This window comes from Fukomys damarensis, unplaced genomic scaffold (genome assembly GCF_012274545.1).
Source record: "Fukomys damarensis isolate Sample0158 unplaced genomic scaffold, DMR_v1.0_HiC HiC_scaffold_23, whole genome shotgun sequence".
In the NCBI taxonomy this organism is placed as follows: Eukaryota; Metazoa; Chordata; class Mammalia; order Rodentia; family Bathyergidae; genus Fukomys; species Fukomys damarensis.
The window spans coordinates 7,908,925-7,928,290 of NW_022900935.1; the positions used below are offsets into that span (position 1 = coordinate 7,908,925).

Consider the following 19,366-nt stretch of genomic DNA (forward strand, 5'->3'; position numbering starts at 1 on the left):
TTTCATTTACTGACACTCCGAAATGTAAATTCTTTTCAACAAATAGCTTAATTCTTAAATCAGATTCACCCAAAATGTCACTCATTCTCAATCAATCACAAACAACGAATACAACACCCCTTCTGTGCCTCTCAGCTCAAAGAAAAAGACAAAATCCCCTCAACTCAGATCAGCTAGCGTGTTGGTTACTTCTCCCTCGTTGCTGAGACAAATACCTGGCACCAGAACTTAAAGGGGGGTTTATTTAGCTCACAGTTTGTAAAGGTTTCAGTCCATAATGGGCTGGCTCCAAGGCAGGGATGGTAAACAGGCACGTAGAGGAGAAACAACATGGCGCGCACAAGACAGCAAAGGTAATACGGGACCTTACCAGTGTCTTTCTGTTCCTTTTATCTCATTCAGACTACCGGGGGATTAGGGCGGTGCCAAACCAATCACTCACATGTAGTGGTTTAGTAATCACTCTCCCTTAACCCTAGAATCACACATTCTCGATTTAAATACCTTCAAAAAAGGGCTGCATGAGACCTTAGAGGGACTGCTAGACACAAGCCACAACAGCTAGGAAGGTTAAATACCTCAGCTTTAGCAAGCATTTACCACACGCTTAACCTTCTTCAGGGTAGGCCGTCCTGCATGGCTGTAACACTTATGATCTCATTTATTAATGAGGAAGGTGGCATTTTCTCCACTTTACAGACAAAATATGGTCCAAATAAAGGACACTGTTAATCTGAAGCCACGTGGCCAACGGCAGATTCTAGACTACAATTCAGGTCTCCTAACTGCTCTATTCCACTGCCCCAGCAGACACATATTAGTGTGTCATCCAATTTATCCTGATCTCACTGGGTTAAAGTTAGAATTTATAGCAAAAGTCTGCAGTGATTTCCATTTTTAAAGGTATTCACTGGAGCCAGGCACGGTGGCATTTGCCTGCAATCCCAGCATCAAGAGGCTGAAGCAGAAGGATCGTCCCAATTTTGAGGCCACCCTGGACTATACAGTGAGTTCAAGACCAGCATGAATTACGTAGCAAGACCCTGTCTTAAAATAAAACAACAAAAAAAGACATTTATTGGATACCTATTTATCAACCATGTAGATTCAAACACCATCTCCTCACCTCCACTTCGCTATGTGACATGGAGAAAATCATTTCACACCTCTAGGACCCCGCAAATGGGATAACAGTGTCTGCCAAGCAGTGATATGGTGAAAAGTTAGTGAGATGGTCAAAGGAAAACACTAGGCACTGCGCCTAGCATATAGTGGACGTCTGACATTTAACAGATCTCCTAATCTAACGCCTGCCCCACCCCAAGCCCTGGGGTTCACACACTACCATCACGCGACAGGGCATCCACTCCTCCCTCCAGAAGACTGCATGTGGCCTCCAGGGTTCCTAGGCCTGGGGCCGACCACACTACCTTACCTGCATGGAGTCGGCGCTGACAATCTCGCCACCCAGCCGCTGGCCTAGCTGCAACGCCAGGGTAGACTTGCCAGTGCCGGTGGCCCCGAGAATCACTACAAGAGGCAGTGTCCGTTTCAAGCCCCGAAGCCCAGGCCTCCTAGGAATCGCTCGCGCAGCCGCCGCAGCCGCCATCTTGGAGATATTCGCGCATGCGCGGGGGCAGCTGTCCCCATGGCAACAGTCGGTGCGCCGGCGCAGATCTAGCTGTCTGAAGGGAGGGTGCAGAGGGAGGAGCGAGATACGGGACAAAGGTTCCAAGTTTAGCCAGCTCCCGTCGTGGCTGCCGTCATCTACCTGGTGTCGGAACCTGTTATCTGCTCTCTTACACGAGAGGTAGCAGCCCCATCCCTATTGTTCTTTTTCTTCACAGCACTCATTGCAATATCAAATTTTATATTGCCCTCTTAATGTCTGGCTTCTACTCCGGGCTGTAAATTTTATGAAAACAAGGGACAAACTCTGCCTAAGTCATTGCCAAATCTCCAGTGCCAAACACTGTAGCTGGTACCACCGAATAGAGACACCCAATGTCTTTCAATGGAGAGAAGACCTGCCTGTTTAGTTAAGGAACTGTGGCCTCAGGGGTGTGGCATTTCCGGGAATCAGACCTGCCTAATTCTCAGGCAAGGGCGGCTGCTCTAGTATTTTCATTCCACAGTGCAACTTCAGAGGGAATCAGAGGGCAAGACAAAACTTTTCAGCCCATTAACTAAAAGATGCAAGAGATAGGGCGAAAACAGAAAAACGAGCAAATAAATAACCACCAAATTAGAAGAGGAAATGAAAGGGAAAGCAGAAAAAATAACGTAGTAACAGCTCTCAGATTAAAGTGGGAGGGGAAAAATAAGGATGTGAGGATCAGAACTCTTGAACTCTCAACTCTGATTTATTAGCTGTGTGACCTTCATTCACTAACTTTTTTATTAGACTGGGGATAGTGGGGACTGAACCCAGGACTTTTGGGATACCAAGCAAACGCTCTACCACTGGGCTGCACCTCCAGCCCCCAAATCACCTTTTATCTTCAGTGTTCTTATTGCGGAATCCCTCTTAGGATAGCCACAAGGAGAAAATGAAATGTCTGAAAGGTGCCTGCTACAATACCCTGGCACATAACAGCCACCATTTGTTGAACACTTTCTATTATTATACTCTTAACGACCCATCTGCCTCTCCAAAGAGGTAATAGCAGCAGCCTAAGGGCACAGAATTTTTCAGTAATGTGTAAAAATGCCTAAATGTCTGTGCTATTAACCCCTTGTTAGCCAATTGAAGCTGAGATGTAATTCGCTGGTGTAGCATTTGCCTGGCATACACAAGGCCCTGTATTCTATGCCTAGCACTGCAAAAAAGAAAGAGGGATTCTAATTGCTTTTTCCCCAAGACTGGCTCCACTTAGCTCTCGGGTCCTACTGGGAGCCCTCGTGCCAAAGGAGTGACCCCTAGAAGTTCAGAGTCCGTGACAGGCCTGCCGAGAATGACTGCGAATATATTTCTGAATCATTTGAATCTCCTTTGGCATAATAGTCACTCTTAAAGACACAGCATGAATCTTGTAGCCACACATACTCTTTCGAGAGCACCATCCCTGGTTGTGGGTCCCCATTTCATCCCTTTCTCAAACCAGCCTGCTTTGATCAAAAGCCCTGTTCTCTCCAATTTGTGGTACCTGCCTGGGGCTGGATTTAAAATGGAGATGTGTGGCCACATATTGGCAGACACTTTCACATGATGGTTGTTAACTGTAGAGCTTTTGCCTGGAGACTTTCAGAGGGTATGGTTACCATGACAACCACCAGAAAGATGGCAGGCCAGAGACATAATGGAAGTAAAGGAAGAGGGAGGCTGATTTCATGATGACAATCTGACGACACAGTATCCTCACTCACACATGGGATAGCTCTGTCCAAGTCATGACCAGGTGACTGTTACCAGAGAGTGAAAAAAAGAAGAAGGGGGTAGAATTTTACACCAAGAGACCAGAAAAGGAAGAAGCTAGTTACCAAGGCAACTGCAGAGAAAGGAATGAAAAAAAAGGGCTTCACCACAGCAGCAGAAAATTGCTTCTAGCCAAGCAACACAGGACTGTTGCTATAGAAACAAGGAGAACAGGGATCCTGTAGACCACGGGGAGAATTATCACTGAAATGCTGAGCAGGAAAGATGCCTAAATCAAAATGGAGCCTGTGGTTCAAAACAAATGAGGAGAAGTGAGAAAAACATAGTATCATTTCCATTCGCTGCATTTCTACCAATCCTACCGAAATTTTAAAAAATATCTTAGTCTATTTTATTCCTAATTCTGCTTGTATCTGGAATGATCTGCTAGACCCTAAATTACTATAAAAATAGCTCCTAAAAATGGTTTGTAACTTGAAATTCTAATCACAGATATTAAATTTAAGGGAAAATTAGGAAATTGAAATCTATGACCAGGAATTAATAAGTATTTTTAAAACAACAGCAACAACAAAAATCCTGTAATGGGAGTTTTGCAGGGCAGTAGTAAGTAGACAAAAGGAGGCAAAGGGGGTATCAAAAAAGCTATTTGTACTTATGCCCAGGTATTAGTCTTGATACTTCTCTCTCTTCTGTCAGGCCATATGGGAAGTAGCTCAATCTATTTTGAAAGTAGGCTCAACAGGAAAGATAAATATATACCTTTTTTTGTTTGTTTTTTAAGAAATCCTAGTTTGGAGGTTTTTGTTTTTGTGTTTTTGCCATGTGAAGATCAAACCCAAGGCCTCACAGGCAGTCAACAAGCACTCTACCATTGAATTAAATTTTTATCCCAGAATTTCCAATTTGTTTTTGTTTTTGTTTTTTGAGACAGGGTCTCACTTTGTGGTGCAGGCTGGCCTTGAACTCACAGAGATCCTCCTGCTTCAGCCTTCTAAGTGGTGGGATTACAGGTGTGCACCACCATGCCAGGCCTGAATTTCTAATTTTAAAGGCAAAAATACCAAAATAGATTCGGTCTGGAAGAGCATATCTCAAACGTGGAGATATCTGGGTTTGATGGCACATGCCTATAATCCTAGCACACAGGAGGCTGAGGCAGAAGGAGTTTGAAGCCAGCCTGAACTACATAGCAAGTCCCTCTCTCAAAAACAAAAACAAATAAGTAAATTGCAGAAATGAGGTACTAGAAATAAATTATTTTGGGGTAATAATTCCTTGCCTACTCTCTTAAATTCCGCCTAAATTTCGCCCCCTCGGTGTGTGTTGTACCCTAGGGATAGGTATATAGTCAGGCTAGGTCTCTCTATACTCACCTCCTCCCCACCCCTCACCCCTGTAGTGGTGATTGAACCCAGGGCCTCTGTACTGAGCTACACCCTCAGTCCTTCCTTTCTTCCTTTCTCTCCCTCTCTCTCTCTCTCTCTTTCTTTCTCTTTGGAGGCAGTGTCTCACTAAATTGCTTAACTGCCCTGGCTGGCTCAAACTTAACAATCCCCTTCCTCAATCTCCTAGAGTGCTGGCATTATAAGTGTGCACCACCATGCCTGTCCCCTACATCCCTTTTTTTCTCTCCAGTACCAACGATTGAATGCAGAGCCTTCAAGCTAAGCTACATCCCAAACATTTTTTTTTTCCCAGTAACGAGGATCAATCTTAGGATCTTACACTTGTGAGGCAGGCTCAGCCAGTGCCACTGATTCAAGTCCCCAGCCCATCCCTAGCCTTTTTAAAATTTGAGACAGGATCTCTGTAAGTCACTGTTACCCAAGTGGGCTTAAACTTGAGATTTTCCTGCCTCAGCCTCCCAGAGTGCTGAGATTATATGTGTGTATCACCATACTGGTTGTACCCAATCTTCTTTAGGAAACAGAGAGCAAGAAATATATGGAGTGGAATATGTCAGAACAGAGAAAAAAAGAGCACAGGAAGGTAGGAAGAAATTCTGGGTGATGAGCCTGGGGGTGTTCATTCTATTATTTCCTGTTCTCTGTATACTTTAAATATTTTATTTTTAGGGCAAGTGCAATAGTACACACTTGTAATCTCAGCTATTCAGGAGGCTGAGGTGAGAGGATTGCAAGCTTGAGGCCATGCTGGGCAACTTAGAGTGACCCTGTCTCAAAATAGAATTTGAGGCCAGGGATTTAGCTCAGTGGTTCGGCTGCCTGCCTCGCAAGCACAAGGGCCTGAGTTTGATCCCTGCTACCAAAAAAACAAAATAATAAAATTTAATTATTTTTTAAAGAGACGGGGGCTGGGGATTTAGCTCAGCAGTGCCACCACCTGTCTTGCAAGCGCAGGGTCCCGAGTTCGATCCCCAGTACAAAAAAAGAAAAAGAAAGGAAGAAGACAAAAGTGAAGCCATTCCAGTAGAACACCATTCAAATCAGATCACCCAGAAAGCTCACGTATTTAATTAAGAAGGAATTCTAGAGGCTGCTGTGGCTTCAGGATAGAAAGAACACACCACTGGAAATGTGACACATATATCTCCTAGGTGAGAAAAGAAAGTCGGGTCGAAAACACTAGCTTTGTTGGTAGAACCCATGATGCCCTTGCAGCCCAAGCCACATGTTAAATTAGTAGCCTCAATAAAAACATATTTCCTGTAGAGAGTATTTCATGATGAACTTGGCGCCTATATGTGACACCTAGGGCTTCGATAACAAACTACCATCAGCTAGGTGACTTAAAACAACAGAAACTTGCAGTTCTGGAGGCCAGATGTCTGAAAGCAAGGGCCATGCTCTCATTTCCCCTCTGGAGAGGAATTCTTGCTTGCCTCTTCCTGCTTTTGGTAGTTGCCAGCAATTCTTGATGTTCCTTGGTTTGTGGCTCTGTAACCCCAAGCTCTACCTCTCTTCATAAGGCCATTTTCTTTCTAGCGTGTGGCTGTGTCTGAATGCCTTGTTCTTGAGATTCTAGTCATGGAATTAGGGCTTGCCCTAAATCGGAATGTCCTTATTTTAACTTGAATACACTGGCAAATACCCTGCTAAATAAGTTTGCATTCACAAGATGTGGAAGATGTGAATATTGGCCATGGTGGTGGTGTACAATATCGTCCTTAATTCAGTGCCTGTGAGTAATCCCTGATGAACTGCTATGTCCAATAGTGTTTCCATTGGTAATTGGCCAATTCAAAGTTTGGACATCATAATTGGTCAAAATAGGCCAGGGGAAGCCGGGCATGGTGGCACACACCTGTAATCCCAACACTCGGGAGGCTGAGGCAGGAGGATCGCTGTGAGTTCAAGACCAGCCTGGGCTCCATAGTGAGTTCCAGGTCAGTCTCAACTACAAAGTGAGACCCTGTCTCAAAAAAAGGAAAAAACAAAATAGCCCAGGGGAATAAAAAGGTAGGGCTCCCATTGTGACTGAGTTTGTGTTCCACCTGAAGTTGGCTCACAGGGTTTCTCCAGAGTACACAGGTGAGTTCTCACGTTCTCAGAGGGAGCTCACTGCTCAGCCCTCTAAGGGAGGTGGAGAGGCAGAAGGGCAAGGAGAGGTAGAACCACTGGAGAGGTTCACCTTAGGCTCTTCCAAGCTTTGTCCTCTCCTCCTCTGACCCTTTCTGTTGGCTTGACTTTCTGAGCTTTTACTTTACATCTTGAATTTCGCTCTTATGACTTCCACTCAAATGCCCCCTTTTTTCCCCCAGTACCAGGGATCGAACTCAGGACCCTGTTCTTGCCAGGCAGGCAAGGAACTGCTGAACTAAATCTCCAGCCCCATTCTAAAGCTTTAGAGTAACATTTCTCTCTTTCTTTTTATTTATCTATTTATTTATTTTTCGTGGTACTGGGAACTGAACTCAGGATCTTGCGCTTATGAGGTAGGTGCAGCACTGAGGTACATCCCTGGCCCAGACTCATATTTCTAAGCTTCTGTTGGGTGCCTCATTTTGGAATACACCATCACCTCAATCTCACTGTGCTCCGAACCACTATCAGTTTTTCTCCCTGACTTCCCTATTTCTATTTATTTATTGCGGTGCTGAAGACTGAACATGTGAGTTCAACCAGCCTGGGCTCCATAGTGAGTTCCAGGTCAGTCTCAACTACAAAGTGAGACCCTGTCTCAAAAAAAGGAAAAAACAAAATAGCCCAGGGGAATAAAAAGGTAGGGCTCCCATTGTGACTGAGTTTGTGTTCCACCTGAAGTTGGCTCACAGGGTTTCTCCAGAGTACACAGGTGAGTTCTCACGTTCTCAGAGGGAGCTCACTGCTCAGCCCTCTAAGGGAGGTGGAGAGGCAGAAGGGCAAGGAGAGGTAGAACCACTGGAGAGGTTCACCTTAGGCTCTTCCAAGCTTTGTCCTCTCCTCCTCTGACCCTTTCTGTTGGCTTGACTTTCTGAGCTTTTACTTTACATCTTGAATTTCGCTCTTATGACTTCCACTCAAATGCCCCCTTTTTTCCCCCAGTACCAGGGATCGAACTCAGGACCCTGTTCTTGCCAGGCAGGCAAGGAACTGCTGAACTAAATCTCCAGCCCCATTCTAAAGCTTTAGAGTAACATTTCTCTCTTTCTTTTTATTTATCTATTTATTTATTTTTCGTGGTACTGGGAACTGAACTCAGGATCTTGCGCTTATGAGGTAGGTGCAGCACTGAGGTACATCCCTGGCCCAGACTCATATTTCTAAGCTTCTGTTGGGTGCCTCATTTTGGAATACACCATCACCTCAATCTCACTGTGCTCCGAACCACTATCAGTTTTTCTCCCTGACTTCCCTATTTCTATTTATTTATTGCGGTGCTGAAGACTGAACCTAGTACCTCCTACATGTGAGAAAAGAACCCTATGACAGCCTCACTTCTCACTTCCCTATTCCAAAGAATTACAAACGAATGCTTGCTTTTGAAAAGATATCCTTAGAAACCTAGAGCAAGCCTAATTTTGTAAAAATCAGGCTATCCATCCAGCTAGCAAATCAGAAGAGATTGCTCCTTCACCCCCAGATTTGACACGACCTTCCCTGATGCTCTTCCCCAAAACTAGTGGCTTAACCTAGAGCACTTTGCTCCTCTTAGCCAAATATTAGCTGTACTTCTAGTCCCTGTGGAAGTCAGTCTTCAACAATAACTTTTTCTTTTTTCTTTTTTTTTCAGTACTGCGCCGTTACCCTCAGCACTTCCTTCATGATTCCACCAAAGTTCTCTACCCTACTTTTTCTTTTGTGGTACAGGAGATCCAATTCAGGACCTTGCAAGGCAGGCACAGTGCCACTGAGCTAAATCTCCAGCCCCTGTTTTGTTTTTTGAGACAGTCTCACTATGTAATTCAGGCTGGCCTTGAACTCACTATGTAGCCCAGGCTGGCCTCCAATTCACGGTGATCCTCCTGCTTCAGCCTCCTGAGTGGTAGGATTACAGGCATGTGCCACTACGCCTGCTTCTCTCATCCCCTTTTAAAGCTGTAGCTCTTACCTTATTTTGTGATGATATTTGCATATCCATAAACCTCCAGAAAGAAGAAACCATAACTTCATATATCATTGTAAATATATTACTCTTACTATATGGAAGGCACTGCTCTAAGTGCTTGTACCAATGTTCTCTTGAGTGTGGGCCTCAGGATTCCACCACCATGCTTGCCCTATTATTGGGCCCTAACCTACTGCCTTAGTCTTTTGATAGGTGGACACAATGAAGTTTGAGAATCACTTCTTTGACAAGATTTGCTTTAACGTGTCGAATGGAGTCAGCTGGCTCTATCTCACTTTAAAGGTACCACAGCACCCAGTGAGGAACAATGGAGGGTCTGTAGGTACAACTGAGTTATAGCCACACAGCCTCTATCCACCATGGGACATGGCCCCTGGGACTAGTCAGAAGCACAAGTATTTTCCTCTCTTCCTCCTCCGCCAATTTCAGTTTCCCCAAACCTTAGCTATTCCTTTGCTGATGATTTTCACCCTCTGAGGTATGCGTGTGCACCACAGTGTAAGATATTCCTGGGAAAGGGTGTGTGTTTCTAGTACTAGGGAATGAACCTAGGGCCTTTCCACTGAGGTTACAACCATAGCCCCCGCCCCTTTTCTTTTTTGAGACAAGATCTTGCTAGGCCTGGCCTGAGCTTGAATTTGCAATCCTCCTGCCTCAGCCTCCCAGAGTGTTAGAATTACACAAGTGTGGGCCACCAGGCCTCTTGTTAATATGGTTTAAATAATACTAATCACTTACTGAGCACTAACATTGCTCACAACAACTCAATGAAGCAGGTGCTATCATTGATACCAATTGTATGTAGATGAGGAAATTGGAGCTGGATGAAGTTCATAACTTGCCCAAAGTCACATAGCTAGAAAAATGTCGAGCCAAGATTTGGAGCTACTAAGATCTGTTGGGTATGAGCAGTCACTTAACCATACTATTTCCCTCATGTTAGAAGGCAACCCAATATTTACTGGGCACCTACTGGACCCTGGGCACTGAGCCTAATCGTTTAATGACATACCTGATTAGAGACTTTAAGGACATATTTCCATTTCCTTGCCAAAAGAACGGTAACATTAATACAGCTGATCCTGTCCACAGGAGTAGCTCTAAATAAACAGACATTAACAAAAGCCGCCGAGTATCCAGTAGAAGTGCCCAACCATGCAGTGAGGGATCTTGAGTGGATTCGTTTAGATGTCTTCCCCTCCCCGCTCTCCAGCCAGCCAGTTATCAAGTATCTCCAACCAGTTACCTTATCCTTAGAAAGGGACACCTGTCACTCAGTCCTATCACCTTCCTGATCAATACAGGCATCCTCATGCCTTTCCCCTTAAAGTGAACATCCTGACCTCAGGAGCGTTTCAGCACATCTGAGATGGTTCAGCCTGTCTCTGTTTCCTCCCAACAACTGTCAGGAGGGGCAGGAGTCAAGCATGTACCTCAAGTCTTTTGTTGTTTAGCAGAGGCCGACCTTCTCCTACATCAAATATAGCTTTTTCTGCCACTCCTTACCGTCCACATGCTGAGCTGGGCGTGTAGACCCCAAGGTGTACCATTCAGTGCAAACCTAATTTGTAGAAATTGTCCTCTGAATCCAGGAATAAACTCTTGGCTATTTTCAGACAAAGATAGAGGTAGGAGTCTGTAGAAATGAGCTAGGAAGGAGCTTAAAATACTTCACATTCCAGAAACACCCTCCCTTCCTCCTAGGAGATGGCTTTTTTCCTACTGTTTCTCTCGGCAGAGTTGTACTTGGCAGCTGGTACCAGCTTTGTGGGCTTGAACAAGTGGTTCAATGTCTGGGTTTCAGTTTGCTTGTCTGTGAAATGGAGCTGATACCCTGCTCTCCAAGTTATTGTAGACTTAGGATATGTAAAACAATTAGCATTACCAGCTGCACTGATGAGGCCCTACAGATTTATTGATTGCCCATGAATTCTTTCGAGGTCCAGAAAAGGGAGAACGGTCTTACAGGTTTAATCTCTTGAAAAATGGCCTCAAAGAAGGATAGGAGCCAGTCACAGTGGCATATGCCTATAATCCTAGCACTGTGAGAGGCCAAGGCAAGGGGATTGCTGGTTAAAGCCCTGCCCTGGGCAACTTAGTGACTTAGTGAGATTCTATCTCAAAATTAGAGAAATAAAGAAATAGGGACTGGGGATGTAGCTCAATGCAAAGACCCTAGGTTCAACCCTTAGCACACACACAAAAAACAGATAGGTTGGGCTGGGGATTTAGCTCAGAGGACCATGCCTGCCTTGCAAGTGCAGGGTCCTGAGCTCTAACCCTGGTACCAAAAAAAAAAAAAAAGGTTTGCAGCTTCCAACAGATCACTTGCCTAGGAGGCCCAAGGCATTCCCTGGGTTCTATCTCCAGTATCCCACTTGCTCATACACACGAAGGAAGGCAGACGGATTGAGTTTAAGAAAAGTGTTCCAATAACCCGAGTCTCTTATCAAATACTTACTACGTACGTTCTGGATTTGTGACCTAAGAATGTCAAGTGGTAAGATTACCTAACAAGAGGCTGAGCTTGGGATCCCCATTCTACTATGTGATTTTGAGAAACAGAGAAAAAGGTTGGTGATGGGGAACCAGCTTTCTAGACACAATTACCATATGGCAGATATATCACTAACTTACCAGTTTGCGTTTCTAGTCACCTTGTAAATGTGGGAAGTTTAAGAGTAGCTTCGTGACCCCCTATACCAGCCAGCTCCATAGGAGTTCAGGCAGGCAATACCACAATACCAACCCAGGTCCCAGCATATTAATAGTGGCCAACTGCCTTTCTCTCACTACATTTATGGGCTTTCTGAACAGCAACTGTTTTCTCTTCCCAGTCTCAGACAGAGCCTCTGTGGAGTAAGACTCTCCAACCCAGCATGTGAATGGCAGTGTGACTGGCAACATGGGCTCCATTTCCTCCCAATAGATGGCAGGCACCATGGCCCCAAAGAGAGACAGTTTGAACAAACAGCTTACGTGATGAAATTACACACATACTTCTACACATCCCATGCTAACCAAGCAATCTGGTCATAATGTATTAGTTACGATCTCTGGAAACAGGGTTGGTTTCAAATTGCCACTTACCCACTAGTTGTGTGACCTTGGGTAGTTCTGTTTACTCATTTTCTGTATCTGTAGCCCTGGCATGTGATTGGTGCGCAGTACTGTGAAGAAGCGAGCAGAACACTTAGAGTGCCTCATGAGGAAGAGCCTATAGGAAATTCTCCCATTTTGCATTTCAAGTAAGTTTATGGGAGAACTATGGGTAGAAAAGAGAACCTTGGGCCAGGGTCTTAGCTCAGTGGTTCTATCACCTGCCTCACAAGTGCAAGGTCCCAAGTTTGATCCCCGGTACCAAAAAAGAAAAAAGAAAAGAGCTGGGTATGGTGGTTCATACCTGTAATCCCAGCACTGGGGAGGCTGAGGCAGGAGGATCGCTGTGAGTTCGAGACCAGCCTGGGCTACATAGTGAGTTCCAAGTCAGTCTCAACTACATAGTGAGACCTTGTTTAAGAAAAAAAAAAACCCAAAAAGAAAAAAGAGAACCTTAATTTTCCTTTCATTAATAGCGGGGAGAAGTCCCATCAAAAATTCCATCCTAGCCAGGCATGGTGGTGCACGACTGTAATCCCAGCATTTGGGAGGCTAAAGCAGGAAGATCACTGTGAGTTCGAGACCAGCCTGGGCTGCATAGGGCAGTCTTAACTACATAGTGAGACCCTGTCTCAAAAAAAAAAAAAAAAAAAAGATCCATCCTACAGTATGAGGCTTCATGGTTTGAAAGCAATTTAAAGTCTACTAGCAGACTTAATACCTGCAAAAATCCTGCGAAAGAGCACTTGTTCCCATTTTGCAGATAATGGAACCAAGAGTCAGAAAGCAAAGCTAAAAGGCCACAGAAGAAGCAGTCAAGCTGGGATTTCAAGCCTTCTAAAGTACAAATTCAGCACTCTTCACGAGAGAATTTCGTTTCCATTGAGTACTGAGCCTACATTGTTTAGACATGCCTGAAATGGCATTTCAGGAACCCAGAGTGGAATGACCAGGTTTGCAACATGGTTAGAGTAATGCAGCCGTCTGGATCACTATGCTACCCTAAAATAGTTTTCTTTGGTTCAGGAGCAGTCAGATGTCATACGTTGCCCCCACTCTGACATATTTGAGAAATCTTTTATTAGAAGACGTCCCAGAAGGCAACAGTTTAAAATCAGGCAATCAGTAATTACAACTAAATACAAAATTTCAGGCAAGCTTGTCTTTCAAAATAAATCAGACCTTGCAACAGAATTGCCCAAGTTTTTTTTTTCCTTGTACAAAAACAATTAACACCACTTTGCAAAAGGCATACAAAAATACAGTATAAAAAAAAAAGAAAAAAAAAGATTCCTCCCCGCATAATACCCAGCAGCAGCTTATAAAACACAAGCTATTCAGGTGGGACATCAGGAACCTATTTCCCACCTGTCCTTCCAAGACAGTTCCAGAAGTCTGTTAGCTCCTGAAAACCCTGCTCCAGAAGGTAGAGTGTCTATACATCCAAAAGTTCCACTGGGGTTCTGAGGTTAGGAAACCTCAGCAAGGGAACACCACGGACAGTAGGTCAGAAGCAGCACTTGGTTTTTCAGAGCCACAGAAGTGTATACCATCCATCCCTCCTCCCCAACTTTGAAACAAGAGCCAGCAGGGACCTGTTGTCCTGGGCAGCTTTGGAGGGGCTTATCTTTCTTCCAAGCCAAGCTGAAGGGTTTTTCACATGCCATCTACTGGATGAGGTGGCTTTCCCATATTGAAGGCTACACCCCAATTCTACTTGGAGCTGCAGAGTCCAGCTAGAGCAAAATCCATCATAGTTGGCTAAGCAGAGCTCCTAGAAGTGCCTTTGCAGCCTACCAGGAAGCAAGTCCACCTTATGGAGCCCTGCAGGAGTCCCAAGGGCTCTCTCCCCAGAACCTCAGTAAGGCCTAGATTCTGGGAAAGGCATCTGACTCATGTCAAGCTGGCAGAGAACCAGGCTGGTGCTATAGAGCCAGCAAGCTCCCTGGACAGGTTTGTATGGTTCCAGCAGAACTTCAAACGGAATCAAGGACTGAGATGAGAGGCAGGTGGGGAAGAGGAAGTATTACAGTACTTCCTTGTGAGGTGCCTTATACCTGCTTGAGAAGAGTCCAAGATGAATCCCACATGGCCCTTGGAAAACACCTGGGCAAGGGAACAAGTTGGTGAGCCAGGACTCCAAGTCTTCCTCCTCAGGCCCCAGGCTCGGACGCATTTCCCAGGGTTTTAAGGAACTATTTCAAGACCTGTGGATAAAGGGTGCTATAGAGCCCATTGCATAACAAAGGCAGAATGAAACAAAAAAAAAATCCCTCGTGAGGGCAGAAAGCTCTTTCCCTCAGAGAAGAGGACCCAGAGGGCACTGAGAAAAAGAATCTAGAGGCCAAGCTCTTTAAATGTTCTCAAAGTCGCAGCATTAGGAGTAGAGGAAGGGGTATTGCCTAAAATCATAATATATATATTAAAGGTTTGCACTCCTCAGCTACTGTAAAGTGTCTGACAGTGAGGTAATGGTCCAAGTTGATCAAGTCTACGAGCTTGTCTTCACTCAAGACAGCTCATGTGTCTCCTGGAAAAAGGAGCCTCAAGGAGTTTCAGGCCCAGCTGTCCTTGTATCACGCCCAGAGACATCAGTGGGAGCATCCTTTCCTAGCCTAAAACTCCAGCGAAGTGTGAGATTTCATGCAGGCTGGAGCCCCTGACAACGTCCACCACCTGTTGCATAGCATCTGTCAGCCTTTTCTTCGGAGCTAGCTAGAGAGCTAGGCAGACCCCCAGGCTCCTCAGTCAGCTGCCTGCTGAGAAGCCAAAGGCGCCAGAGGACACAGCACTGATAAGTCCGGGAAGAGGGAGAGCTGGGTTTCAAGGTTTCCAAGAATGCAAGCCCTTTTTGTGTGTGCACTGGCTGCAATGCATTCTGGGATCTACTGTTCAGATCATCCCACCCTAACCAAAATGTGCAAATTACTAAAGGGCATAGGGAGGTTAAAGTATAAACATATGTCTTTGTAAGAGAGAAGAGTCAGGCTTTTTGGTCAGTTAGTAGCCACTGAGGTACGCGATTCTTTTCTGTAGTTGCTGCTGCCGGCACCGGAGCTGCCTTTTCTCTGTAGCCATCCTCTTCTCAGCCCCTACCAGGGCTTGCAGATATTCCAGGGCCTTGCTGAGGATCACTACTTTGGGGGCCTTGGAGCAGCTGGCCAGGGTGGGTACCTGGTCCCTCAGGGCCAAGAACCGTGAGCGGAGGTCATTTCGCCTTTTGCGCTCCAAGAAGTTATGGTTCTTTCTCTTGCTCACGTCCTCGGTATCAGAACTCACAGGTCTGGGGTGGCAGGATGGAGGAGCCTCACGTTCTACAGGTGGGGGTCTCTCAAGCTCTTCATCCTCCTCGTCTTGCTTTTCCTTGTGTGCTTCTCTCTCCATAGTCTCTTCCTGGGGACTCCTTTCTGGGGCTTCTTCTTGGGAGCAACTTTCTGGAGGAAAACGGGCAGCATAGTTGTGCTGCTGTTGATGGATAGAGATATGGAAGTGTTTCATGCAGGGATCCAGAGGGTCTGCCCTCACTGTGATGGTGACCGGCTTCCGTATACCCACAGACTGTCTTTTCTCCACTGTTACGACATCAATTTCTTCACCCTCTATCCAAGAAGAGAAGAAACACATCCCATGAGAAACATATGCATAGACCCACCCTGCAGCTTTAGGCCTCCCTGCCAGAGCTTGGGAAGGTAAGTGGCATTTCCCCAATTTAGTTATCAACAAACTGAAGGGAGGAGAAAGACAGCTGATTCATTTGCACTGGGCTAAGGGCAGAGTGAAGGAAAGCAGGGAAATCAGCAAGAAGGAAAATATTCTCCAATTTCCTTTTGCACAGCAAGGCTTAGATAAGAACAAAAGGCAGACTCAAGCCAACAGCCCCCAGTCTGCACAGCCTCTCCCCGCCCCCACTGAGGAGATGGAGAGAAAGAGCTACTGGCCCGGGACAAAGTTTAGCTATAAAGATCTTCCCCAGTCGGGCTCTTTCATGCCCCATCAGAATTGTAAATGAGGGGGTCTGTGGGCAGAGCTGCCCTTTGTTCCTGCCCAGCACAGCCTGCACTTGGGAATTGTTACTTTTCACAAGTTATAAATCCCATTATTCCCCACCTCTCTATTCTACCATCCTTTCAGTTGAAGATTCAAAGAAGGGAGGGCTACAACCATCCCTCCTCACTCACAGAAGGGGGGGAGTTTCCCTTAGGAGTATTTTGCTCCTGGGCTCGACGGGTTTCTAAACTCATCCATCATTTTTTAGGTCGCCCACCCCACCCCCTTCTCTGGTCCAGAAGAGGGTTGGATTCATAATCATAGGTCTCCGAAAGCTGCAGGAACTTCACAAAGGTAAGAGCAACCATTTCCAAGCTACCTACATCAGAGGCAGGGAATGAGCACCACAATGACCCAGTTACAAGAGCCAAAATGCAAGGGACCTGGAGATTCCAGGACGTATCCCCGCCATTCCCTGGCTCAAAGGTCTGTTAGATTAACTCAACCAGAGAAGCAACTGGGGGGACCCTTCTTGTTCCCCATTATTTTGCAGCTCTCACACAGAAGGCCACCTTAATGCATTCTGGTCTGACAACAGAACAGCTCGGTTCTCAGCCTCTTTTGCATATCAGGAAGCTTGAGTCCCTTTGTCAGGAAGGCTTCCATTGTGTGGACAATCGCATTATTTCTCCATTAATAAAACCTGACCATTCAGCCCTCCTGGCCCCAAGGCCTGTGATTGGCTGACTAAGCTGTGTTTGGAATGCTATTTTACCCAGCCCCTATCCTGTATTGGTTGAGCTCTCCTGTCACTCACACTCCCCACCCCCCCCTCATTGTTTGCAATCTGTTGCATTTTGTTCTAGACCATGTGGCCTGAGAGTGAACCAGGGGCCCACAAACAGGTTCAGGTTAAGGGGTAGGTCAGAAGAAAATGATTCAGGAAGCTTCGCTATATTCTAGAATTTTTATTTTCACTGTTAAATCTCATGACTGGTCTCTAAGAAAGAAATACTTTAAAACATAATTCTTCTTTTTCAGAAAGTAGTTTCTAACTCTACCCAGATAAGGAAATGTCCCCTAGCAGAACAATCAAGTTCAGTCCCTTCACTTGCAAAGGGGGAAACTGGACCAGATCAGCCAAGCCCACATATCTCCTTGGTAAAGTTCTGAATCTCAAACTAAGACCTTCAAATTTCCAAAACAATGCTCTTTCCACACTAGCACCCTACCAGTCTTCCTTATTGGTTTCTTGATCTCAAGACTCCTATTCCACCAACTAAATAAACACAAGCTCTTGGTGCAGAGAGAAAGCAGGTTAAAAACTACCTTTACACAGTGGACCGAAAAAAGTAACTTTTAATTTTTCTTATTATCCTCATTTTTTCCCCTTAAGTATATGACAACATCCCAGTTCCCTCTTTTTTTTTTGAGACATGGTCTCACTATGTAGTTCTTTGGGCTGGATTTGAACTTGTGGCAATCCTCCTGCCTCAGCCTCCGAAGTGCTAGGATTACAGGAGTGTGCTACCACGCCTGGCCACAGTTCCCTCCTGAATGTTCAGCTAAGTTAGTCCTAAAGACTGAGTCTTCCCTGTCCTGGTTTGTGTGCTGCTAGCCTCAGTCTATACCCTTCAAGAGGATCGTTTCCCAGTCCTTCTCACTTGGAGGGAAGTCTAAGAGGATGGGGTAAGAACACCCTAGTCCACTGGCACAGGATGCTCATCTGCCTTAGTGTTGTTTGCTCCTTCATCAAGGATGGGGGAGTAGGGCCTGGCATTCTATGGTCATAACCCCACTACCTAGAGCTCACAGGTTGGCACAAAGTAGGGGCCAGTGAACATTTGCCAAATGCAAGACAACAAATGAAGACGCATTGGGAGAGAGCCAGGACGCCTTTCAAGCGTAGGTGAAAGCAGGTTAGCCTTTCTTGGACCATGAAGACCCTCAAACATCAAGGAAGAGGTGCTTGGCTGGAATGGAGCATTGGGAAAAGAAGCTGGCTAAATGGTAGGAAGTTACAGCTCCCTTTTGGGGATTTCCTATATCTAAGCCTCAGTTGTTCCATCTGTTAGTGGGGAGCATTTATTCCTTCTTCCCTAGCTACCTCGTGGGTGACGATAAGAAAGCATAAGTGGTAAAAACTGTGAGGGGCAAGGCAGCTTTTTAAAGTAAAGCAGGCAGGAGATCTAGGTTCTTTAAAGGATGGAGGCTTTGGCTTTGCACAAAAGGCGCCTCTGCTTCTCTCCCTAGGGGAGTGTGAGTTTCCCAGGAAAAAAAGGCAGCAACAAAAAAGCTTCAAGCTTGAAGTGACTTTTAAGGGCCCCCTTCCAAGCTTCCAATGACAAAAATTCCCTACAGTCCAACCTAAGTATTGTTCTCTCTAAGCACCAACCCTCACCCAGTCTCCCTGGTCCCCTGGGGCTCCAATCATCATCAGAGGGACTCTGGCTCCCTCCCCACTTCTCCAAACTGTTTACCAACACACCCACGTGCCAGACAGACACTGCTGGGGGCTACACCGGCAGCTCCAGCCAGGAAAAAGGGGAGGTGACAGAAAGGCTTGAGGAGACCGTGCCAGACCTCAGACAGCAGTAGAGCTCTGGCCACCCAAGGGGTGCCCCCCTCCTTAGATGGCCCGAGGTGGTCCTTACCCGAGTCGCTTGGGCTCTCAGACCCGGAGCAGGCCTGGGTCTTGGGCTCACCCAGCTGACAGGGGGTGGCGGGCGCCGGGTTGCCGGCTTCGAGGCTGGGAGTGCAGTCCGGGGCTGCAGGCGCCTTGGGCGGGTTTCCCCGGGGCGCGCTAGGGGCCAGCCGGTCGCTCACCGCTCTCTCCAGCCGTTCTCGGGCGGAGAAGCCGCTCCACATGCAATCTCGACGGATGATGGAAGCGTAGTTCCTGCCCCAAGCTTTCGAGTGGCCCCGAGATTCCGCCTCGTCCCCGGCGCCCCCACCGGGCCATGGCTCCGGGGGACCAATCCCGGGGGCTAGGTCCCCGACGCCAGGACTAGAGCCCCAGGGCGGCGACGTGGGGGGCGACGGCACCAGCTCGAATTTCTTCCAGATGTCCTCGCTGGGCGCCGTGGAGCGGTAGAAATCCTCCCCGCAGTCGTAGTCGTAGAAATAGTGCTGGTACGAGTCGAAGTCCATGTCCGCTCCCTGCAGGAGGGAAGGGGGGACGTGCTAACTGGGCTGGGGACAGAGGGAGGAGGGGACCCTGGGTCTCTGGGCTCGATTGGCTGCCGGGCTCTCTTTTCTCCCCAAACCCACCGGCTCGCAGCCTGCGCCCTGCCCTGGCGTCCCGGGAAGCCTGGCCGTGGGTCAGAGCTCCCAGGGAAGAGGCTCACCGCGCGCGGACCAGGCTTTGGAGAGCGAGTTCAAAGCAAACTTTGC

The 19,366-nt window shown here is 46.5% G+C and overlaps 2 protein-coding genes across 7 annotated transcripts in view; both read right to left on the reverse strand.

Annotated features, from left to right (window-relative positions):
• The window catches only part of Trit1 (tRNA isopentenyltransferase 1), a 46,531-nt gene extending 44,883 nt beyond the window's left edge, over window positions 1–1,648 (reverse strand). For both annotated transcript variants that reach the window (XM_010625894.2, XM_010625893.2), the window contains exon 1: window positions 1,436–1,648. In XM_010625894.2, the coding sequence (XP_010624196.1) occupies window positions 1,436–1,609 (174 nt within the window). In that variant the 5' untranslated portion in view covers window positions 1,610–1,648. The remainder of the gene's footprint in view (window positions 1–1,435) is intronic.
• An 11,445-nt stretch (window positions 1,649–13,093) lies between these two features.
• Mycl (MYCL proto-oncogene, bHLH transcription factor) overlaps window positions 13,094–19,366 on the reverse strand; it is a 22,328-nt gene continuing 16,055 nt past the window's right edge. For 4 of the 5 annotated variants that reach the window (XM_019207736.2, XM_033767267.1, XM_033767266.1 and 1 more), the window contains 2 exons: window positions 18,628–19,132; window positions 13,094–15,585 (listed from right to left, as the gene is read on the reverse strand). In XM_019207736.2, the coding sequence (XP_019063281.1) occupies window positions 14,987–15,585; window positions 18,628–19,123 (1,095 nt within the window). In that variant the 5' untranslated portion in view covers window positions 19,124–19,132 and the 3' untranslated portion in view covers window positions 13,094–14,986. Of the gene's footprint in view, window positions 15,586–18,627; window positions 19,133–19,243; window positions 19,334–19,366 lie in introns of those variants that run through there. The other variant, XM_010625896.3, reaches the window with a different exon arrangement.